General features: G+C 49.2%; 1 protein-coding gene across 1 annotated transcript in view; it reads left to right on the top strand.

The window, feature by feature from the left end:
* Nucleotides 1–24926, top strand: part of PLXNA4 (plexin A4) — a 582073-nt gene that overhangs the window by 531335 nt on the left and 25812 nt on the right. The window contains exons 25-29 of the mRNA XM_037889370.2: nt 1814–1917; nt 5806–5905; nt 7798–7988; nt 14519–14688; nt 17045–17257. Coding sequence (XP_037745298.1) covers nt 1814–1917; nt 5806–5905; nt 7798–7988; nt 14519–14688; nt 17045–17257 — 778 coding nt within the window. The remainder of the gene's footprint in view (nt 1–1813; nt 1918–5805; nt 5906–7797; nt 7989–14518; nt 14689–17044; nt 17258–24926) is intronic.

Below are 24926 nucleotides of genomic sequence, written 5' to 3'. Positions count from 1 at the left end.
AGTGCTCCAGTCCCTGCACCACCTGGGTCTTGAACAGCTGGGCTCTGGGATTCTTTGCAGGTGTGGCTAGGAGCAAAGGGTCGTGCTTTGACAAGACTGTGATACCGTGGGTGTGATTGAAGGAGTTGGGATAAATCCTGGCCACTATGGGGTCATCCCTAACCATGGTACCCATTACTGACCAGCCAACTGCTACATCCTTGAGAGATCTCTGTTCTCAGTGACATCCAGCAATAAACACTCAGCACCTGATCTTCTGCTAATTCAAATGAATAGTAAAAGCAAGGGTCAGTTTTATGAGTAAAGTTTAATTATGGGATGAGAAAATTGCTGAAACCAAAAGAAATTCGTAACAACTCTTGACTTTTTACATTGGAAGCAGTAAAGACAGTTGGCAGGTGATGTTTCCACATTCAGAGGTTCATTTTAATTAACTCAAGGACATGGTTATGGTTTATGATGACCAGGGTCGTGGTTAAACTGTATTTGGCAGTGACTGCGATGGTTGAACCATAGGTGGTTCTTTTTGCCTTTGGTTAAACCAAAGTTGTCTATGGCTAACCCATGGTTGGCTGTAGTTTCTCCCAATTAAACTACAGTTTGACATCTTTGGTCACATTTATGGTACTATTGGCTATTCCCACACATGGTTAGACCAAGGGCAAATAAGTCAAGTCTTCAATCTGAGGGAAACTGGGACTGTCCCGTTCAGATGGAGGTATGTATCAACCCTAGTTTCAATATAAGATTCTCTCAAAGGCAGCCACCAGATGGGACTGCCCAGTAAGAAGAATGTAGAGACAGTTACCAGCAGCACATAATCATTCAAGCACGTGGCATTTAGATACCATGCTGATAGGCATTAAATTAGATGTCTGCTGTAGCTGGTGAGAAACAGGATCCCTGTGCATTTACATGTGGCTGGGTAGGGTTGTGTTGGAAGAGGCAGGGTGTTATGATGGGCAGGGCGTGGGATTGGAAGGCAATAAGCTTGGGTTCTGTCTCCAGCTTTGCCCCTGGCTGGCTGTGCACTGCTGTCTCCTCGTCTGTAAAGGAGTGGCAATGGGCCTCCCCGTCCCTACAGGCAGCGCCTGGAGATCTGTGGGTGAAAAGTGCCATACAAGCACCAAGTACTAGTATTGCTTGAGCCCAGCGGTCCACTTGGTGCTGTGCAAACCACAAAGGACAGCACCGTCTGCACCCAAGGAGCTGTCACTCTATGGCTCAGATCATCAGCTGACGTCAATCAGCTATACCTTGCAACCCGAAAAGGCCATGGCCCTATGACCAGACTCAGAGAGCCTTGGGGTCTATGGGCAACAGCTACATTGCATGATCCCAAAGGCTGAGCTCGTAGGAGCTGTTCTGTGCTCATCTCAGCCAGGAGTTAGACTCTGGGTGCATGTGTGTGTGTGATGAATGGTAGTGGGATATATGTGTTTTTATCCCAAGCAAGCAAACCCATTCAGATAATGTAAGAACTGACTCAGAACTTAGAAAGTATGCTTTCGGATACTTCTCTGAATCATCTCCCTGAATCTTTGAAGGTTCACCTGTCCCTGGTTTGCAGGGATATACGTGGCATGGGCATGTATGTGGAGTGTGCCTTTTTCTGTGTGTGTGGGGGGAGGTGTCGTGTGCATCTCTGTGCACTATGCATATCTTTGGGTCTCTTGTCAGGTGTTTGTGGGCAGGTGTTGTCCTGCTTGATAGTATGTGGTCTCCATGTTGCATGTGTAAGGTGTATGCTGAGCTGCCTCCTTCTTCCTGGGACTCTGCAGAGCAGAGTGAAATGTGCCCTTTCTCCCTGCAGAGTGGCGGCAGGCAAGTGGGGCCCGAATGATCCTGCAGGACGAAGACATCACCACCAAGATAGAGAACGACTGGAAGAGACTCAATACCTTGGCGCACTACCAGGTAATGAGACAGGAGCCCTCTGCCAGGGACACAGGCCTGGCCAAGTTACCTGCCTCTGCTGGGAGGGTTCAGTGCCAATCAAACAACTGGACTGGCGCTGCCAAGTACTGCCACTCTCTGCCCCAACCCATCTACCCCTTCTTCAAAGGCCACTGACAGAGCTCACCCCAGAGACCATCGTGGTTGCACCATCTGGTCTCCTAACACAGTCTCTTTGCACCTCCTAACACAGTCGCTTTGCACCTTCTCTCCTTCTCCACAGGAGTGTTACACTGCTGCTCTCATCATCTGAGCAGCTGCTCCCCTGCCAGCCCTGTCTGAGATCTGGGGCTGGAACAAGCAAAGAGCAATCCCAGACAATGACGCCCTGTAAATAAGTTCTATCGCTCCCCCCTTTCCCCCCGCAAAGTGCCAGACTGTTTCACTACAACACAAACAGGAGACACTTTGAGCTAGAAAATAGGATAAGATGTTTCAAGCTGAACTAAGTAGCAGCTGCCCTGAATGGCTTTTAGAAAATAAATAATATAAACATTCAATAAAAATGGCTTCTGTTATTATATTATGTCAGACGAGAACATGATTTGACATGATATGACATCATATTCTGCACTATTACTGACAGGTCTTGAAAAAATGTAAAAATAATGCCACTAATACTAAAATAAAGTTCAGTTTGAAACACAATTTTTGTTTCTGAAATGAAATTTCAAAATTTTTCTGAACAATTTTGCTTCTGTTTCAAAAATACTTGTTTTTGTGGAAACTTTCGTCAGAATCGATGCAATTTCACACCAAAAATCAGTTTAGTTGAATCAGCATTTTCCGAGAAAAACCTGTTCAGACAAATATTTGATGGCCAGCACTAACACCGACCTCCCGCGATTCTCCTTTTAGTGAGGATTTCCCCCTGCCTACTCTGCTCTGTGCGATAGGCGGGGAAGAGGGCAGATCAGTGTTAGGAAGGGGAATAAAAGAAGGGAAAACAACTCTGCTTTAAGGGACAAAGATTGACAGCTACTCAGATGCCAATCACTGGGAAGGAAGGGGCCCTGTGTCTCTCCCCCAGGCTACTACTGCTGGCATTGTCCGTACTGCCATCAGTCCAGTGATGCCTAATAAAAACCCTCCTGCAAACTATTTGGTGTGGGGCTAGAGGTTAGATAAGCCGCCACCCTCTTAAAGGGGAGGCTTGACTGAAGGCCCCCCACTGGCAGTAGATGAGATGTCAGGCTGCAGCTGGTGATTAGCACAGAGGAGGGGGCAGGGGAAGGCGAGCAGATTAGAAATAGATGGGGAGCGGAGATGAGCAGGACACAAGTTAATTCTCTCCCTCCGCAGGGGAGGGAGAATGACACATTTTCTCCTGGAGGGCAAGACCACTGTGCTCCGGAGGATCTTTGACATTAGCAGCAGTAGGAGTTGGGGCCTGTTGTCTGGAAGCAGGAGGATGAGAGGATGGACAGCAGTGAGGGTGCTGACCGGATCCTGGTTCTAGTCCCAGCTCAGCCACTCTGTCCCCATAGGGGGCGCCATTTCCCTGGGTGGATAATGATACTAACAAGTGGGGAAGCTGTCCTTACCTACTGTTGGAAAGTGCTTTGAGATCTACGGCCGGTAAATGCTATAGGCCAGATCCTCAGCTGGTGTAAATCACTGTAGCTCCACTGGAGTTTGTAGAGCCACACCAAGGTACACTAGCTAAGGATCTGACACTGAGTACAGGGCTGGGAGCTCCTGAGTTCTAAGACTAGCACTGGCTCTCTGGGCATGTCACGTGGGACCAGGTTGCCAGACATAGTTAGGTGCCTAAAGCTGTAGATAGGTGCCGAGTGGGATCTTGAACTGCACCTAACTCCTGTTCCTACATTGCCAAATCAGAAGGGCCCATTGGGATCACCTAGTGCAACCCCCCATAGAACCCACGCCAGAGAGCTTCCCTGGTTTGAGTCAGAGCAGATCTTTTAGAACAAACATCCAGCCTTGATTTAAAAATTGCCTGTGATGGAGAATCCACCACAGCCCCAGGACAGTTGTTCTGACGGTTAATCACCCTCCCTGTTAAACATCCGATGTCAGTGAGAGTTTGGTACCGACACGCTCTGGACAATCCCACTAGGGGTCTAGCTGCATCTTTAGTTGCCTAAATACATTTACAAACCTGGACCTTAACCTCTGAGTGCCCCATCTGTAATATGTGGATAATAGCACAGAGACGTTACTCAAGTGTTGAGAGAGCTGATTAATTAGTATCTGTAAAGTGCTTTGAAGATGAAAAGATTCTGCATAAGAACTAATTATTATTATTACAGAGACAAGAGCTAGTGGCTCTTCGTGGGTTTTTTTTGGGGGGGGGGGGATCATCTTTTTATAACTTCTTATGTATTCAAGATGCTCCTGATACAGCTTCGCTTCCCCATTGGCTCAGAATTGCTTATTGTTTCACTTGCTTTTGAAAGGAAGCCACACAAATGCCTAGCTAATGGATTGGCAGGTTTGTCTCATTTCAAGAGGCTCTCTCCTCCTTTGAGATGTTATGTGCGACTTCCTGCAGCACAACAGATTTCCAGCCGCCATCTCCATGGGCAGAACAATAGAGACACCATTTTCCCCCTCTGTTGCAGTAGTGACAATGCCCTACTGGTGTGGCAAAGTCCTGTGCCCTATCTGGAGTCTGTGCATGTCTACTCTGATTTCAGGAGGTCGTTTGTCACCTTGTATATGAAATACCCATTCCGATGGAGTGTTGTCAAGGGGGAAGAGTACTGACACATGTCATGACCAACTAATTTGCTGTGAGACCTTGGAGGAGTAACTTAATTTCAGTCTGTGAGGGGCACTACAAGGAACTGGGTCCCAGCTGTTCCCCTAGGTCTCAGAATTTGGCCTCCCTAGTGAATTTACTGTCTCTGTTAACATCAGCTTCTCTTTGAATATTGAGTTCTTTTTCCATGGAGATGGCCTGAATCAGAAGCTCAAATCCAACCTCCTGAAAACTTGGAAAGATTTGAGTTCCCAGATCCTAACCCCATCACTGGTTCTGGTTTGGATCCATCACTGGAGGGGGCCTGTTTTCCAGGCCCTACTTAGATGAGGCCGAAATCAAATTCCAGCCCAAAATGACGGAGAACTTGCAAGATCAGCTGGTCTCATTAAATTCCCACTAGTTGGGGCTGAAACCTTGTGAGAACAGCTGATGAGATTTTGGGACCATCAGATCTGAACCTCAGAACCTGATGTGTCTTGGTCTTGAACCCCAAGCCCTAGCCGAACCCTATTTCAGACTCTTCAGACTCATTATAAGAGCTTGTGTCATGGACCTTTTGAATGTCATGCTCCTGTTCTGTGGACTATTGAACAATTAGAAGAATTGGCACTTCCCTACTTTTAAAAGATAAGCCTGTTGCAATCTCTTGTCCATTATAAAAACAATCATGTGGGTATGGATCTCACGCTGGGCACTTTACAGACATGTATGAAGACAAGGCCCTTGACCTAATTCCATGTCCTTGTCCTACAAACCCTTGCTCATGGGAGTAGCCCATTAAGGGCCTGCTCCAAAGCCCATTGCAGCCAATGGAAGGACTCCTGTTGATTACAGTGGGCTCTGGGTCAGTCCCTGTATGAGCCAGATTCTGCCTTCATACCAAGTAGGCAGAGTGATTCCAGATTTGCACTGGGAGGCATGAGGGGGGAGAGCAGGGTTTGGCCCTACTCCCATGAGGAAGGGTTTGCAGGGGTGGGCCATAAGTAACTAATAATGAGATCCTTCCAGCAGGGATAGTGATTGATCGCTTGGGTTTCACTGGCTGGGTTTCCTTTATGTTATTGGGTGCACTTTTTGGCCAGCTCTAGGAGGCTTATTGGTAAGTTCTCTTTCCTTCGCAGGTGCCAGATGGATCCGTGGTAGCATTAGTCTCCAAGCAGGTCACTGCCTACAATGCTGTCAACAACTCCACTGTCTCCAGGACCTCTGCTAGCAAGTATGGTAAGGGCCTGTTTGCTGATGTACGTTAGGGGAGATATTGGTGGCCACAATGGGGGAGATGTTGAGCACCTGCAAAGGGAACAGCATGCCACAGCCAACTAGCATTTGTACAGCAAGTGAAAATGAAAAGCACTGGATAATCCAAGGGCTAAGTTATTCTAATTAATGGTGTCTATGGAAGCTCACTCTTTTATCCAGGTGACTTTGGCCCGGGTGAGATTACACCTGGAACAATAAAAGTTAGCACTTCTCAAGCTCGTTAGCTCTCTAAGCACTTTACTGAGCGGCCCAAGTTCCATTATTACCATTTTACACGTGGGGAGACTGAGGCTAAGTGACATGGGAGGTAAAGTGGGTTCCACGGAAATTCTGCTGCAAAGCCCAGAATAGAACTGAGCTTCCCTGAGTCACCAAGACCAGCTCCTCTCTCCTTCCCAACCGGCCACTGATGCCCCCACGTGCGTAGCTGCCTGTTGGTCGGACTTCTGGCTCAAGAAGTGCAGCAGCAGGTGAGGGTTAAAGGGAAATGAGTTTCCAGAGTGCAACAGGAGGGTGAAACAAACCATCCACTGCCCTGGATCCAGCTGCCTCATCCAGTCTTTTTAAATATATGAAAGTAAGTCTGATCCTCATCATCCTCTGTGGCTTGGGGGAAAGTACAGTTACTCAGCCTCCAGAGGAACTCGCTTCCCCTTACTCCAAGGACACTAGCAATCCACCAAGCCTTATTAATATTCATGTTCTTTGCAGCCTTGTTGCCATTCTGGAAGGACACTGTGACCTTTGCAAGGAAGGGGGTTTGGGTGGTTTCATTATTGTTATGTTTCCTGAGTTCTGTGCTACTGGATTTTTAGGAGAGGGGCTGAGGGGGGAGTGGGGAAAAAAGGTGGTGGGTCAGAAGTGATTGTTAATTGAAGTAAAGGGAGCAGCAGCCAGAGTGAACATGAGTATTCCATCCAGTAATTAATACAGGGCGGCCAGTAATGCATTAATGAAGCTGCTTCAGAACCTGCTACTGGAAGGGGCACCATCTGTGTGTTAACTACAGTTGAAATACAGTTAACTTGTAGCACTGCTGGAGGGCCAGGGGGGTTGCCCAGGCTGTCACCCTCGGCCTGTGGAAAGTTAAGTAGTAATGCTGGAGGTGGCCTCCAATGGGGCATCATGCCATCCACATGGGCAGGTTTGGGGTGCAATGAGCTGAGCAGCCCCCTTTGGAGGAGGGAATGACACAGTGGTGGGTAGTGAACGGGGTGTATCGGGGGAAGGAGGGAGCAAATGGCTGGGGGGAGAGGTCGTTATCCATTGTGTGTACCAAGCCCAGCACACACCGAAAGACAAGCTCTTGGATTGTGAAGCTCTTTGGGCCTAGCCCAGATGGCTGTTCAGCACCTGCAGCTTCTGCTGGAGCCAGTGGGAGTTGTGGGTTCTCAGGATCCTGCTCTGATTACCCACGAAGGAACCCATTTCCAGCCGTGGCTGCCTGCCCTGAATCACAGCAGCAACATGTGTAGCCCTCGCCGGTGCTGGAACGTCCCCTTTTCTAAATGTACTAGCGTCTCGTCCAGCCTGGCCGTCGTGGTGCCGCGGGATAAGGCTCCCACCCTTTCCCCCGGGAGACCCTTTCCCAGGCTAACTGAACTCATTGCAGGAAAGTTTTCCCGTGTATCTGCTCAGGTGCCTCGGAACTTCTAGATGTGTGCGAACGTTGCAGGTGCAGCTAAGGCAGCCGTTGTGGGGGATTTGGTAGTAGAGTTCCATTTTTAAAGCAGACACGACTGCAGAGTATTTCCCTGGGAAATCACATTTACCCCCCACACCCCCCTGATGTGGCCACCTCTTCTTGAAGGTGGAGAATTGATTCTTGAGCAAGCTGTGGCTTTGTGTTCCAGAAAACATGATCCGTTACACAGGCAGCCCGGACAGCCTGCGCTCCCGCACACCCATGATCACACCTGACCTGGAGAGCGGAGTCAAGATGTGGCATCTAGTCAAGAATCATGAGCATGGAGACCAAAAAGAGGGCGACCGGGGCAGCAAGATGGTGTCCGAGATCTACCTGACCAGGCTGCTAGCCACCAAGGTATAATGCTGGAGAACGACCTTGGGACTTCAAAGAAGAGGGCTTCAAAGGGGTTGAAGGAGGAGATGGGACTCTTCATGGGCAAGAGAGGAGAGACTGTTCCAAGTGTAAGGGGAAGCATGAGAGAAGGTGTGAAGCTAAGGGAGGGTAAAGGGAGAAGCTTGGGAAGTACGTGGGAAGAGCGCAGTAGAAAGTGAGAAGAGCTTGAATTTAGGAGCCAGTCAGTGGAGGATTCCAGAAGACGGGGATATAACATGTGCCGAGTGACGGGAGAGGAAGTTGGCTCTGGGAGCAATGGTTTGGGTTGAAGAGAGGTGAGAAGAGGGGAGACCAGGAAGAAGCAGGTTACAATAGTCAAGGTAGGAGGCGATGAAGGCGCAGACAACGGGTTAGTGAGGAAAGGGTGGCTTCTGGTGAGATGAGTGAAGAGTTTAGTGAAAGACTGGGGTGGGAGAGGGAGCATCCAAAGACAGCAGCCAGGCTCTGAGCCTGGACGAGGGCGGAAAGGTGGCATTACCAACAGTGGCTTCCTGCATAGGGATCCCTGTGTGTGCAGAATTATGTGGGCAGGAGCAGATTGGTTTGAGGATATACCCTGAATTGTTTGTAGAGCCGACCACATGTGATTCAAGAGGTCAAGGGGAACCTAGGGAGCACGTCCTGGACATGTTCAAAGGACAAAGCCAGCCTGGCAAAATGGGACTGTGAGTTATGCCACAAACCCATGGGGAACGTTACTCACTTCCGCACCCCATCCCTCTGGCCCACGCGGACACCAGGCTGTCTCACCGGTGGTGCTTGCGCTGGAAGACGTACCAGCCAGTTAGATGCTTCGTCATGCATCTTGGAGGGGCAGCTCAGCGGGATAAGCTGAGACAAACACGTACACCTCTCTGCAGCTTAGGTTATGTCACTTACTCACAGAGAGCTGGGGGAGCCATTTTGCCTGATGCATGGACAAAGGAGTGAGCGAAGCACTCAGTGGAGCATGCTGGCTTGACAGGGGGAGCAGCAGGCATCTGCCTGGGCTGACGGGCTGCGGGGAGCACATTGGTCCTCGGCAGCGAGCACTCACGCTATCGTCCCGCGCAGTCCTGCATGGCAGATGATTGCCTGACAGATCTATAACTTTTGTCCCATAAATGCTAAACTTCTTCATGGCCCCACCTCAGTGTCACGCGGTGCTGGCACTTAGTTGTTGACCCAAGTTGATTTTGCTGACACGTCAAATGCTGCTGGCAGGGCAGCAGGCAGGGGCTGCAAGGGGATGCTGTGTTTGTGGACGGAAACAGCCACGACAGGATGCTTGAGTCCAGGTCAGGTTTTCAGGCCTTATCTTCAAGGTGCTCCATAGCCTGGGCCCAGAGTACCTAAAGAGCTTAAAGCCCTGGGATGAAAACTGTAGCTGACAGCTCCACTCCTGTGGTCCAGCAGAACTCTCCACCAGCAGGGTCAGGTTCATCTGTGCAGGAGACAGAGCTTTCTGGGGCTGGTCCCAGACTGCTCAGTGAACTCCCCCAAGAACTAAGGATCATCCCAAACCTCCCCACCTTCTGCTCCCCGTGCAGAGCGTGCTGCTTTGATCTGCCTCCTCTGACCCACATACAGTGACCAGGTACGGGTATAAAACAAACCCTAGCACTCCACTAGGCACACTGTGGAGAGGAGGAGAGAACAAACCACGTGACCAATGTTCGTCACATTGCGCAATGCATGACCAGAAGGCCCTCGGATACTGCAGTGATGGGAGCGGACTAAGAACCTATAGACTAGAACATGGGAGTGACAGGCTGGCTCAGGGGATCAGCAGAGGGCCACACAGCCTTTTGCCACCTCATTGCTGGTGGGAATCTGGCGCGGGTCAGCAGTGGCCAATAGTCATTAATGTCCGGTGGGTGTTCCGGGCCTGGGCAAAGGGAGTTGGCTGCATTTAAGTCTAGTTACTAGTACAAAGATCTCCAGCAGAATCATAGACTCATAGAACTCTAGAGTTAGACGGGACTGCATGAGACAGCTAGTCTGACCCCCTGCCAAAGGCAGGATTTGTTGGGTCTAAGCCGTCCCAGACAGATGGCCATTCAGCCTCCTTTTGAAACCCTCCAGCGAAGGAGCTTCCACAACCTCCTCTGGCAGTCTGTTCCATTTGCCTACTGTTCTTACAGTGAGGAAGTGTTTCCTGAGATTTAATCTAAATCTGCTGTGCTGGAGTTTGAACCTGTTACCTCTTGTCCGGCCCTCTGTGGCAAGAGAGAACAATTTTTCTCCATCTTTTTATGGCAACCTTTCAAGTATTTGAAGACTGCGATCATGTCCCCCCTTAATCTCCCCTTTTCCAAACTAAACATACCCAGTTCCTCCAGCCTTTGCTCTTATGGCTTGCATCCCATCCCTTTGATCATCTTTGTTGCTCGCCTCTGGATCCTTTCCAGTTTCTCTACATTCTTTCTATATATTGGTGACCACAATGGGAAACAGTTCTCCAGCTGAGGCCTACACAGATCCCAGCAGAGAAGTACTATCACCTCCTGTGACTTACATGCTGTGCCTCTCTTAATGCAACCCAAGATTGCAAGCGCTTGTCTTGCAACAGCATCGCATTGTTGACTCATGTTGAGGTTGTGATCAACCACAACTCCCAGATCCTTCCCAGCAGTGCTGCTGCCAAGCCACTTATCCCCCATTTGGTATTCTCCCCTTGTTGGCAGTCTCATTAGAGAGGCCAAGGATGGGGAAAGTCTCTCCTTCCCCGAGTCAGGGCTGGGCAGTTTGCAGCACTGCTGGTTGATAGGCAGGTACCTAAAGCACGTCCATGCATTGTTAGCATTACACAGATGTGAATAACTAAAGAGCACTACTGACCGGGGCACTTCCCCACTGACCGAGGGGCTTTGTGCCACTGCCCCTGATTAGAGAGGTCGCTGGACGTGCTCTTCTCTGGCCCCAGGAGTCTGCCCACCAGCCCGGGGATAAAGGATATGATGAGGGCCGGTCTTAGCAGAGCTCACATGAGGAACTGTCAGTGAGTGAGGCTCGCCTGGCACATCTGCCATATCCTGCAGCGGGAACCTCTGGCACCGGCACGTCACGCCCCCCTGGGTCAGCCCCATCAGCAGTGGCGGAAGCTGCAGTGTAGACAGGGCTCAGGCGTTTATAACCATCATGTTATCTAACCAATTCGGAGCAGAGTTGGACAATCCAGAGGCAAGCCAGCCTGAGGCCTTTCTACACTGTAGCGTCCACCATTGCTCTGACCCGCAGAGATTCAGTGGTGGCGGATTCGTCTGCACAGCCATAGTTGTGTACACACACAGAGTCTGAGTCTGTCCACTGGACAGGGGACTCCATCAACACATTTAAGTCCTGCTCTGGTGTTCCACCTGTGTGCTCAGTCCCCAGGTGGTACAGCCTCTGGTGTCTGACCCCCAGCAACGGAATAATAAATCCTAATCCGGTTACTCTTCTGTCGATGGGCACAGACTATGCAATTGCTCTGTCTGTCTTTGGATATGTCCATTCCCCATAGCATCTAGGTGCCATAATGCGTCCGACAACATAAAAATAAAGGGGCACCCCCCATGGGGCGAGATCCCCAGCTGATGTAAATCAACAGTCCTTGGAGCAAGGCTGATTTACACCTGCTGGGGCTCTGGCCGCCACTGAACATACTTGGTGGTCAGCTCAGATACTGGTGGACCACAAACAGAACTCCAGATTCTGCCTGTCCCATCTGCCCTCTCTTGTGAGCCAGGCAGGGAGCCAGCTGAGAATTTGACACAGCAACAAAGAAAACTGGAAAGGCTATTTTTTCACCCAGCACTTAGTATAAGAGAAATTTCCTCTCCCCATCTTGCCCCTCTGAGAGACAGAGAAGAGTGTGCAATTTCTGCTAACGCAGTCCTGGGGAATACTTAGTTAAACTTAGAATGGTTTTAACCCTGCTAAGTCTCTGACCTCTAAGAACTGGAATCTTTTGGACGGTTTCTAAAAGCCTTGAACGGTTTCTTTGCATTTGGCTGGGCAAGTTAGAGAAGCAATTCTCCCTGGAAACTGATCCTGAGGGCAGCTCCTCTGTGTCAGATTTCCCCTCGGGGCCCTCCCCATGCTCAGACATGTGCTGCAGGGTTTTGTTCCTTTTTGCAGGAGCTCTCTCTGTGTTTGTTTCTCAAAGAATAAATCAAATGGCGAATCAGCAAGGGACATCAGCCTGCTAATTAAGCTTTTGTGCATTTGTTAGTGCTGGGTAAACTCTACCCACCCTGGCGGAAGTTGGCACTCCACGTCCAGTGAGGGAAATCTTTTCGTGCGTCTGCAAAGACAGGAGGAACGTTTCCATTATGGGGAATTTGTCATTTTAGGAGTTGATCTTGTTAAGCAGTTACAGTTATTAACATGTCGTAGGTGGCAATGTCCTAGCTCTGACGAAAGAGGAGTGCTGGGAACACAGGCTGGAGTGCGCTATGCTGCAGAGGCCATACACAACCACCTTTGCCAGTTGCATCTCAATCCTGGCCTGCAGCTCACCTTGCCATTCCAGTCCGGTGCCAACCCCTTGACTGCCCCTTCCTCCTGACCTGCCATGCCATCGGATTTCCACTGCCAAGCCTGCGCCCCCGCAGCGTGCACCAGCTTGGTCACTGCACCTCAGTTGTGACCTACCTGAACCTCTATTCCACTTCCAGGCACCCAACACGACTTCCCTCATCGTACTCCCAGTCCTGACCCACCTGACCTCCAGCACCCACTGCACCAGCTATCAATGCACCTCCTTTGTGAACTCTGTCACACACACCCCTCCTATCCCAGACCTGTGCACCACACCTGGCTTGTGCCTGCTCACCAATCCTGACCTGCATTACTCTTTGCTGTTTCACTTGCGAGCAGAGATTGAATTCATAGGAAGAGTGGGGTGTGGTTTTATGGTGTTCATCACTCATGGGGAGGACCCTGGGCCATTGAAGATGCTAGGTGTGTTAAGTACAGATGTGGTCTCCTCATCTCAAAAAAGATATACTGGCATTAGAAAAGGTTCAGAGAAGGGCAACTAAAATGATTAGGGGTTTGGAACGGGTCTCATATGAGGAGAGATTAAAGAGGCTTGGACTTTTCAGCTTGGAAAAGAGGAGACTAAGGGTGAATATGACAGAGGTCTATAAATTCATGAGTGGTGTGGAGAAAGTGAATAAGGAAAAGTTATTTACTTGCTCCCATAATATAAGAACTAGGGGCCACCAAATGAAATTAATGGGTAGCAGGTTTAAAACAAATAAAAGGAAGTTCTTCTTCACACAGCACACAGTCAACCTGTGGAACTCCTTGCCTAAGGAGATTGTGAAGGCTAGGACTATAACAGGGTTTGAAAGAGAACTGGATAAATTCATGGAGGTTAAGTCCATTAATGGCTATTAGCCAGGATGGGTAAGGAATGGTGTCCCTAGCCTCTGTTTGTCAGAGGGTGGAGATGGATGGCAGGAGAGAGATCACTTGATCGTTACCTGTTTGGTTCACTCCCTCTGGGGCACCTGGCATTGGTCACTGTCGGTAGACAGGATACTGGGCTGGATGGACCTTTGGTCTGACCCCGTATGGCCATTCTTATGTACCCACTCAACCAACAGACCCTTCACATTCAGATCGTCCCATTAGGTGTCCTGTTCTTGCTGATCAGGCAGTGATCACGGTGGTTTCTAAGCATGGTGATCTGGGATCTCTCCCCTATAGGAGCGTGAGGAAACCTCATCAAGCTCTACACTAGCATATATTGAAGTCAGTTTCCACTTATGCACTGCATGATGGATGCTCTTTCGGGGCCTACTCCCAGTGCAGAGGATGGCAAAATCCCGTTGGGAGCAGGATCAGTCACTTGTTGCTCAGCGCACAGGTCGGGCTGTCTCGCATGCAAAACGCCCACCTCTCCCATCCCCATCCCCACAACACACTGGAGCAGGTTGACTTCACTGGAGTATCACCAGTGTACACCTGCGGAAGATCTGATCCCAAACTTGAAATCTCCCAATCCTTTTGCGATATGCAGTGTTCCTGATGTTGCTCACAAATCCCATGGCATTCTGTGATCCAGGGGCCAATAGGGCGCCCCATTTAACAACACAGGAGAGCAAACCCTTCCCTTTCTCTGCTGAGTGTTCCCCACCACTGCACCTCAGCCCTCACCCGGAGGGACAAGCTCTAAGAAGGGAGACGTAGGCATCTTATCTGGCCTGTTTAGTCCATGGCTACTTGCTGAGGCTGCTATTCGGGTCCAAGGCCGAGGGGGATCCCAGTCATGCGTGTGCCTGACGACAGGTTTTAAAGCTCTAGCTTATTTCCCATTGTATAGCTGTCAGATGGCACCAGCTCTCAGTCACTACTTCCAGGGCTGAACCTGTGAACTCCAGGGAACAGTCTGGCAGCACTCCTCTGAGCCACCCTGGCAATGCCCCCGTCTCATGTGTCTCACTGAAATTTCCCAGGGAGGACATCAGAGCCCCGGGTCAGTGTCTCACTCTCTTCTTCCTCCTCCCCTGACCCCACAGGGCACTTTGCAGAAGTTTGTCGACGACCTCTTTGAGACGATCTTCAGCACGGCGCATCGTGGCAGCGCCCTGCCCCTGGCCATCAAGTACATGTTTGATTTCCTGGACGAGCAGGCGGACAAGCACAACATCCACGACCCCCACGTGCGGCACACCTGGAAGAGCAACTGGTAAGTGTGATCCCTCCAGCTCCGGGTCCCAGGCGGAGGGGAAAGGGTTTGGGGTGCTGATGTTCAGGGAAGATGGGCTTGGGGGCAAGGCACTGGCCTGGGCTGCAGGGCACCTGGGTTCATCTCCCAGCTCTGGTGTCACCTGGGGGAAATCACTTGGGGTGTCTCTCTACTGCACTCAGGGGGTGTGATTGCAGCCCCAGGAGAAGTACCTGAGCTGGATTTAATCGAGGTTTGGTGCGGGCTGTATAGCCGGCCAGGAGCCTGGGTAATTACTCACGCAGCTAGCTCATGTTGCCTCAGCTTCATTGCCCTGGTACCTGCCTGAGCTCGATGAAAGCTAGTGCAGGTGTCTGCTCAAGCTGAGATCACACCCTGTGATGACAGGATAGACATACCCTGAGTCTCTGTGCCTCTGTTTCTCCTTCTGTGAAAGGCGTCACAGTAATTCCCAGGGGTGCTGTGGGGATCGACCCATTAAGGGTCTTGAGGTGTACAAATGATGATGGGGCCACATGAGCACCGAGTGAGGACAGAGCTAGGTAGAGCCTGACTCTGCTCCAACCGCTAGACAACACTCCCCTCCCCACTCTTGTTGCATGTACTGGAATAGAGACAGGGGGCTGAGATCTCGAGAGAGAAGGATCCCTGCTGCTTTTATCCTTTGAGTCTCCCTGTTGGAAAGAGTCCCCTGGGGACTCTTTCCCTCCCTCCTTCTGTGTAAATACGAGGGACTATAAAAGGCACAGCAGAGGAGAACCACAGGACTCCCAGCTGATGAGTTTTCTCCTTTTACCAGCCATGCTGACTGGCAGGTCGGCACAGTGCCCTGAAATAAAAAAAGAAACCCCATGCATCAAAGAGGCTTTCAGCTAATGAAACATTAGCATATTATTAACATTATCTGTGGCGCTAATCTAAGGCTGATTGCCGCCACTCAGACTAAATGATCAGGAGGTTTATTTAATGGGGGAAGGGTGGAGGAAGAAATGATCTCTTCTCAATCAGATTAAATTAACTCCAAGTCACTTCACAGGTCTCATCATTCCCAGCCAGCAGTCCCCACTACCTGTGGCTGGCTGGAGCTTAGCATCAGAGAAATTAGAGATGCAAAAGACCTTTTCCAAGCCATCTTCCCCAGCTCCTTCTCCCCCTGCATGCTGCTATTGCAGGTGCTAGCACAGGCCCCTACTCTCCCAGTGCTTCCTCAGTTCTAGTTTCAAGTATCTCCAGCAACTGGGCTTCGGGAGCTTCCCTTGGGAAGCTTTTTTCTGACGTTCAGCCCACAAGTTTCTTTGTCCAGAGGAGTCCGTGGGGAAGATCAGGTGGTGAAGTAGCCCAGAAGGATGTATTAACACTGACTGCTTGTGTCTGCAGGGTGTAGATGCCCGTGATAGAGGTGAATTGTTTAGGATGGTATTATGGAAACAGGACAACTAGAAGCAATGGGATAAAATTAAGGAAAGGAAAATGTAGGTTGGCTATTAGGATAAACCCACTGTGGTGAAGATCTGTTAGTGTGAAATAATCTCCCTCCAGGAAGCCCCAGCCCTGCAGACATTTCAGATTGGACTTGCTAAAACCCTGGAGATGGAGATCCAGTGGGTGGGCTCTGATAGCAGGGATTCATCTGCTAGTTATAAACGCAGAGCTGTGCAGTGCCCAGCCTGCAGGAACTGGGGGCTGGCTGGGGGTCCAGCTGTGCAGGATGGCACAGGGTGGTTACATGCCATTATGGTATCAACTGGTGCATGGAGTTATAGTTGTGAAGCTAAATCCCAGCTCCTCAGTTTATAATATTATATGTCCATGTCCACCCCAGGAATTGCTGAGACCGAAAAGCCAGACTCTGCTCCCACCTACTAGTATTAATAATACTAAGGCTTTGTAGGTATATGACCTCTTCTAGCCACATAGGGTGGAATGGTTAGCAGTCAGGTCTCATCCCAACACCCTTGCGAGGCAGGTAAGTATTATCTCCATTTTACAGACCTTAATAGGAACCATAGAGAGGGTAAGGGGCCAGTTGGGCCAGCCCAACTAGTTCCATTGATCTCAATGGGGCTCCTTGCAGAGTAAGATGCTACTCAAGGTGAGTAAAGGTGTCCAGATCTGGCCCTCTGGGAATGATCTAAGGATGCCCTGTACCAAAGCCAACTCTGGAGTCACTCCCTTGACTTGAGTAGAGTCCCATCAGGGATGAATGTGAGCCATTGTATACCAGTTGCAGAGCCAGAAATCCTGCCTCCCAGTCACATGCTCCAATCCAGTTGTTAGTGTAGTGTAGCGAGATCGCCTGTGAAACAACACCCTGACTCTGAACCATCTTCTTCCACCTCTGCCTTCCTCCCTGCAGCTTGCCACTACGGTTCTGGGTCAACATGATCAAAAACCCCCAGTTTGTATTCGACATCCACAAGAACAGCATCACAGATGCCTGCCTCTCGGTGGTGGCTCAGACCTTCATGGACTCCTGTTCAACCTCGGAGCACCGTCTGGGCAAAGACTCCCCTTCCAACAAGCTTCTGTATGCCAAGGACATCCCCAGCTACAAGAACTGGGTGGAAAGGTGAGTCCTACACTGAGGAGGCTGGTTGGCACGAGCCATAGCTGTACAATGTGGGCCCGCTCTGTGGGCAGAGGCTGCAGGCTGGCGTCCCGCATGCTGCTGCTGGTAACGGAGTTGCACTAGACGGCTGTAGCGCTTGGCTATTTAATTTGGGTTAAGACCCGATGGAAAGATCCATCTGGGCCATTTAGCTCAATACGCCTCATGCCAAACACGGACACGGCAGTGAGAGGAATACGCTGAGGTTGTTTTCAGGTGTAATTTCTCTTGCAGAGGAACTGGTGTGTGGGGACTGAGGGTGATGGATAGTGTGACTGAGGAGGGTTGAGTCCAGCCACCCTGTCCGGGAAGGACGGCTCCATGTTCTGAGCATTGGGTTTGGAATCTCTACACACTGGAGAGCCAACAGCGCAAATCCTGGCTGAGCTGCCTTGTTTACCTTCTGCGGCAAATAGATTTCCATGCAGATGACCGTGTGTTGGGTCCTTTGGATGAAACCCTGAAGAACAAAGGGACTGGCTACTTTGGATCTCCAGGCATTATCTGACAGAGCAGGGGATTGCCCAGACACCCTAACCATAATCTCCCCCACATGCATACTCGCTGCTGTGCAGTGGACTATGCGCTGTCCCAATTCCTATCTGCACGGGTCAGTCAGTGCTTTGTGCCCAGTTAATGTAAGATCTTTCTTTTCATCTTAATAATAGAGAGCTAGATCTTGAGGGACTAGCTCTGGCAAAGCTCCTGTGGACTTCAGTGGGAGTTTGCTTGAGGAAGCTTTGTAGAATGTAATGCATAGTTTGTTTTCCAATATCCCCATGTTTGATAGGCATTACTGACAGGTTTTGGAAATACACAGCTAGAAAATGCTTGCTGAACACTAAACCTGGAGCCACGGTTAACATCAGAGAGTTCATATAAACTGTGCACAGGTTTAAACAATTATTCAGCTGGCTGGATAGATAGATGTTGTCTACAGCTGATCACACACCACACCGGTTCAAATGAATTCTTTGTTATTGTAGATATACCTGTTTATATCATAGTATATTTCTTGTAATGGAGTGGGTTAGTCATTCTGATACATCAGCGAAAGGTTAAAGCTGGTTAAAGGTTTCTATGCTGTAGTCAGAGTTAAATGAAATCCTTTCGAATGCAGCTACTGTCGGTTACTGATTTGTCCAGACGATTATTTTTCTTAGCGGTTTAGAGACTTCCATTTTTTACGAATGTAGTTTCTTAGCAACCAATCGGGCACTTAGAAGCTACCTTGCTTAATTATGACCTATTTCTAATACTGTGCCCACGTTTTCTTATTTGTAAAGGGCTTGGGAACAAGCTCTATCTAGGCACTGGGAATGAGATATGGAGATATTTATTTGTGGATTGTGCATTCAGGTCATTCGCGACCCAAAGATGTTATGATCTGGTAGCTCTTCGGTGGTCTGTGTGAAATGGGACGTTGGTTTCAGTGGACAGATACCTAGCTCACACCCTCCATTGCAACTTGTACTGTCACTCTCATTAGCTGTCAGCTGATAGGTCCAAGGATTGAAAGGGTCATGGTGACCAAAGTCCCTCCCCTTCCCTAGAGGCGTCTCTGTCCTTCACGTTGTGGGGTGAGGGCACTTTGGTGGGAAGGGGGCTATGGAGAGCTTGTCCCAGTCCTGTCCCTCTTTTCTGGATAAATAGATAGCTTCAGTCTCCAGGGCTTATACCAGCACTGCATTCATTAAAACTGGATCGTGTGGAAGGATGATCCCCAGCAGTAGGTGTTACTCTTTCCTGGAAGCTTTCCCAGAACAACTGGATGAGTTTGCATTCATAAATTAGGTGCAACAAAGCTCCTGCTACTAGTTAATATCACCAGCTTTTATCTGAGACAGACCCAGGAGCTGCTGGGGTGATTTTTAATGGTGTACAAAATTTTTGCAAGGTTCCTTGCTGCTGTATTGGCTGAAGCCCAAAGCAGGTTGTGAGTCTGTGAATATCAACGTCAATTTTGCCCCTCTTCTCTTTTCTGAAATGCAAGTGCCTAGCTCTGAGATGCACAACGCACCTGGAATGGGGATGGTTGTTGCTTCCATCTCAGAGAAACTGCGAACCAGCAGTGCCTAGATACTAGGGTGATGGCTGTGTTAAGGATGGAAGATAGGACTGTTTTGCACGCAACTCCTAATGAATTCCTTCCTACTTTTTTACAACCAGGTAGGGTGGGAGTTATTCCAGTTAATGCAGTAGTCATCATTGCTGACAGAATCATCACTGAAAGGGGGTTCCAAAGAGGATGGATCTAGACTGTTCTCAGTGGTAGCAAATGACAGAACAAGGAGTAATGGTCTCAAGTTGCAGTGGGGGAGGTTTAGGTTGGATATTAGGAAAAACTTTTTCACTAGGGGGGTGGTGAAGCACTGGAATGCGTTACCTAGGGAGGTGGTGGAATCTCCTTCCTTAGCAGTTTTTAAGATCAGACTTGACAAAGCCCTGTCTGGTATGATTTAGTTGGGGATTGGTCCTGCTTTGAGCAGGGGGTTGGACTAGATGACCTCCTGAGGTCCCTTCCAACCCTGATATTCTATGATTCTATGATTCTGAGACAGTTGTGTTTTAAAGACAGGGCAGGAGTCAATGCTAAGATAACTGGAGTCACAGCCAGAGAGTTTCTGGATTGCTAAGGAGTTTGCCAGAAGGAATGTGAAATCAGATGAATTGTCCTGTGTAGGAACATTAGAGCTAAAAGTGATTGTGCATGGGTGCTTGGTGACAATATCTATCTGAAGGAACTCTAGCACAAAAGCAAGGTATCTGACCTAGTATGCATCTGTCTAAAATTAATGCTAACTTAGCTAGCCCACCCCAGACACTCCTGTGTTCCAAGCCATCTACTTGTAGCTGCTGGTGTCTCTGCTTGGAGTATGTACCGGTGCTCAGAAGACATCAAAGCAGGGTCAGCTGCCATAGTTACTCCTGGGAGAATTCTGCACCAAAAAATTAAAAATTCTGCCCCCCCAAAATTAAACATTCTGCATATTTTTATTTGTCAAAATAACACAATATAATCACACCAGTTTAAATTATTGTGGTAATTTATTTCAAAATACCCATCAGCAAGTATGTCTGTAACAATACAGACAGCAAAAAAGATGCAGGAACTGTTTTTTGACAAATAGATTCCTTACTGGCATATTAATACAGAACTCTGAGTGATAATTCATTTAAACTACAATACAGAACCATATTTCCCACATCCCTCAGAAGCAGTGCAAAGGCTTGGGGAAGTCAGGGGTAATGGAGGAGCTGAGGGAGAGGAAAGTAATTGCTGGAAAGGAGCCTGGGAGTGAATTTGGAGGGTTGTCGGGTGTGGATGGGAAAAGTATGGAACAGGTTTTTTCGGAGGGTGGGGAGAGATTGTTAGGGAGCTTCCTCCACGCAGACCCTGGCTGACCCCCAGCCTTTCCCATTCAGTCAGGCACATCTTCCCTTGTCCCCATGTGTCCCTCCATCCCACTCAGACACCCACTCCCCCCATCCCCATGTGGCCCTACACCCCCTCAGCCAGTCCCCTGCACCCTGTCCCCATGTGTCCTTGCACTCCCTATCCCCATGTGTCCCTCCATCCCCACTCAGACACCTACTCCCCCCATCTCCATGTGGCCCTGCACCACCGCAGCCAGTCCCCTCCCCTCATCCCCAGGTGTCCCTGCATGCCCCTTCCCCATGTGTCTCTTTGCCCCCACTCAGCCACCCCCCATTTCCCCATGTGGCCCTGCACCCCCTCCCCATCCCCATGTGGCCCTGCACCCTCTTCCCCCCTGTGACCCTGAGCCTCCACTCCCATTCAGCTCCAGCCCAGTCTATCTTCCCGCACTAGCCCTTATGAACCCATCTGTCACACACACACACACACACACACACACACACACACACAGCCCCATGTGCCCCACGGTGTCTGTCTCCTGACCTGGCCTGACAGGTGCTGTGAAGAAGGCACTGCAGGCTCTTTCTCTTCCCTTTGGTAGCTTGGGCTGGCCAGGAGCAGCTGCTCTGGTCTAGTGCCACAGTGCCCTCTGGTGGACAAAAGGTGGAAGTGCAGCAACTTTCTAGCAAAAGCTATTTTCTGCGGAAACAATTGAAAGTATGCACGGCACATGAATTATGTGCATGTGCAGTGGCACGGAATTCCCCCAGGAGTACATGGTACATGTTTCAAGCAGAACATCCAGTAGCACCTGGTGAAAGTAAGTGCTGAGTATGGATGAGCATCCAGGCAAAATACTACCCATGCAGAGCTTGGGCTGTGGATGCAGGATGGAAGGGAACAAAAGCAGGTTCAGACCCTGATATATGCCCAGCTTGCTCTTCTGGGCCCATGGGGAATTTGGTTTAAATGGAATTCTACGTTTCAGTGCTGCTGGACATGGAGCTGAGCTCTAACCAGAACCCTGATCTGAACAGCCCTGAGTTTTGGAAGAGCTGAGTTCTGGATTCAGTCTCTGTACCTGAGGCCACCTCTGGGTGAAAACATGCAGCGAAAACTAGCTAGAGCCATCCAGAGCTTGGGCATCTCTGGCACAAAAGGTGAAGGTAGGAAGGGCAGGAGAAAGAGACGGAGAACACAGGAAAAGACAACCAGGTCCATTTGTGTGTGTGTGTGTGAATCGGCAATACTCAACCTGTGGTTCTAGAGTGACAGGTAGCTTTTCAAGACCCAAGATGTGCCGCTGTCATCTGATTGGAGCTCTTCCTTTATCTGCAGCTGGACAGAGGGAGAAGGGCAGAGGAGAGAGTGGGCCTGTTGCCGATCTCACCTACGCTGGTGTAATGCCTTAGGCATCACTGGAGTCACCCTGGATTTACATCAGTGGAGCTGAGATCAGAACCTTTTCAAGTTTGCTTCAGTGCCGATGTTGCCCCTTTGAGCCTAGAAATCCTGGGGATTTGGGAACACTTAATGTAATCCCAGAGCACCGAGAAGGGGAGTGTGTTCTGACTGGAACCGGCTCATTAGCATTCACTAGTGCGCAGGAAATATGACAAAGGGCTGTGGATGACCTTTCGTTTCTCTCCACGCTGCCAAATTTATGATAACACTTGTTTGAACTTCATTAACACGGCTTAATTGCATTCGTCCCAATCAATAAATCGTTTCCACACAGAAGCCTGTGGCGTGAAGGCAGGAATGCAGGGAACCAAAAGGGGGCAGTGGGACAAAAGACCCTTTTCCATCTTACGCCCAGGCATTGCATTAAGCATTTAAGATACACGCGGTGGCACAAAGAAAAGATCAAGTGCTTCCCTCTCACCCCTGGAAAGCCCTGATGCGCCTCCTCAGGCCCTTACTGTGCAGTAGCAGTAACTACTCTGAGTATATGGTGAAGTGAAACTGATGAGCTTTATTTTAGACATGCTCTTACCCCTTCCAAATTCTGCCGTCAAAGAAATACAAGTCTCAACATTGGAGGATTGAGTCTGGGGCCAGGAGACAATTTTTCTGCCATGTTTGAAGTGACTTGGACAAGGGGTTCCTGAATTATGATACCCTAAAATCCAGGTATTCAACAGAGTTTGAAAAGCTGGCTAACCTCGTCTGGCCATTTTACAGCCAGAAAAGAGAGCTAGTTATGAAATGGACTGACTAGTGCAACAAAAACTTATTCGCTGAGTAAACTCTAATTATAAAAATTATTGAGACTTTAAATAGTAACATCAGGGTGGTTCACCAACTCCAAGGAGTTCAGAAGAGAGATCAAAGGACTGCTGGAAATTTCAGCTTGCATTTTAAACAACAGTGAGTTTCTAGCCCTTGCCCCGGCACGGAGGGGGCTCAAAATGAAACTGATCACTAGGGAGGGGGCTTGTCAATAGAAATAATAATAATAACCAGCTCTTATTACCTGTAGATCTCAAACGAGATCAGTATCATTATTCCCATTGTTACAGATGGGGAAACTGAGGCATGGAGTGGGGAAGTGACTTACTAAAGATCAACAAGCAGGCCAGCGGCAGAACAGGGACTAGAACCTATTTCTCCTAAGTTCCAGTCCAGTGCTATACCCACTAGGCCGTGCTGCGTCCAGCAGAAGGCTGGAGTTATTCAGATGAGCTGAGATCTACTTTAAGGAAGTGATGCTCACCAGTTAGAAATTACTAATCTTTTCATCACAGATCCCAACATGAGAACAGAGAGTGGGAGCCGCTTAAAATTAAATCTCTTGGTTCATTTATTCAGCGGCAGGCTGGAAGAGGGTGCATCCCTGTGTTGCTTGTCCTGTCCTTCCTAGCCCCACTTCTTCCCTTTTGCAGACCTCCTCAAATGCTCATTGGCTCTGGACTGTAGGATGCCTGCAGGAAGTGTGTGTGGGCTGGGCAGAGCAGGGAGCTTACAGAGATGCTGGGGGAGCAGTGGAGATGGGAGCATGGGCAGGCAGCTGAGATGGAACAGTGGAAAGGGGGGCCAGACTGTATTTGCAAGTGTACAATATATGGCCCACAAAGGGTCTTTAACGAGCAGATGTTAGTTCCTTTCTCCTGCCTAGAGGAGGTCGGGGCATTCACTGTAGGATTAGCTGTCCTTACAGCAAGGCTGGCTGAAGGCTTACTATCCTTTGGCACAATAGCCCCACCAGTTCTCCTCTGAGAGGATAAGGAGCAGAAAAAGCCATAAAAAATCAAGGTACAAGAGGCTGTCTGAAAAGGTAGAACACCAGTTACAAGCCATTAATAGCAGATCTCTTGATCTGAAGATGAGTTGAGCTTCATTTGGAGTCAGGGCCATCTGTTCAACTATAAGATTAAATATTTCATATTCCAATTAGAAGCTGAGATTCTTGCCTTGAACCTAGGCTCTCTTTGCAGTCAGACCAATTTGGTGTAACAGAGGCTTGTGGGGGTACCCAGCTGAGAGAGCCAATACATAAACTTAAGCAGCTGTGATGCCTACCAGCAGACCAAAACAACCCCTTAGTCCATCTGAATATGATTCAACAGATGAAACAACTTCGTGGGCTTGAATTGCTCCAGTTTTCTGCTAGTTCGTTACCAAGCTTTTCTCCAGACCTTCTCTGATCTACCAGTGCCAGGTCTGTCAGATACCGAACTCCCTGTTGTATGCTTCTTCCTTCTCAGCGTGCAGCATTCGGAATGCTATTGCATAACTCTAATTATGTTATTTCTGTAATTGCCTTTGCTGTCTGCAGCACATGGATTCGTTACAGGCTGTTCAGATGCTAAAACGATTATTAATGAGCACGATCCCAAACCAGCAATGATGAAAACAAAAAAATCCTGATTAGCTCCACGGCCTAGCCAAGCCCAGGGCTCCCTGGAAGAGTTCAGTGCTAAGGGCTGCCCAGAGTTGGTCTCTTCTCCCTTGATGAGTTAATGAGTGACTGGGGGGCAGACAGTGACAGCATGCCAGGGCGCTGCTGTAATTCTGCAGCCTCATGAAACCAGTCCCATAAAACAGGGTTTATGTGCCCAGTGCACAGTGCATTGTCCTCTGCCACAGGCATAAGCCAAGGGGCCAGGTTTATTACCCTGACTGATTTTGCATGGTTTTCTTTAAAGAAATAATTAATTGTAAAGCTCTTTCTCCTAAGGGGGCGGGGAGCATGCAGAAGGGAGGAGAGTCATTTCTTTCCTTTGGCAAAGAGTGCGTGAGGTGCACACT

This window comes from Chelonia mydas, chromosome 1 (genome assembly GCF_015237465.2).
Source record: "Chelonia mydas isolate rCheMyd1 chromosome 1, rCheMyd1.pri.v2, whole genome shotgun sequence".
Taxonomy (NCBI): Eukaryota; Metazoa; Chordata; order Testudines; family Cheloniidae; genus Chelonia; species Chelonia mydas.
Note: the sequence above shows the minus strand (reverse complement) of the source record. Positions and strands in the feature narration are given on the sequence as shown.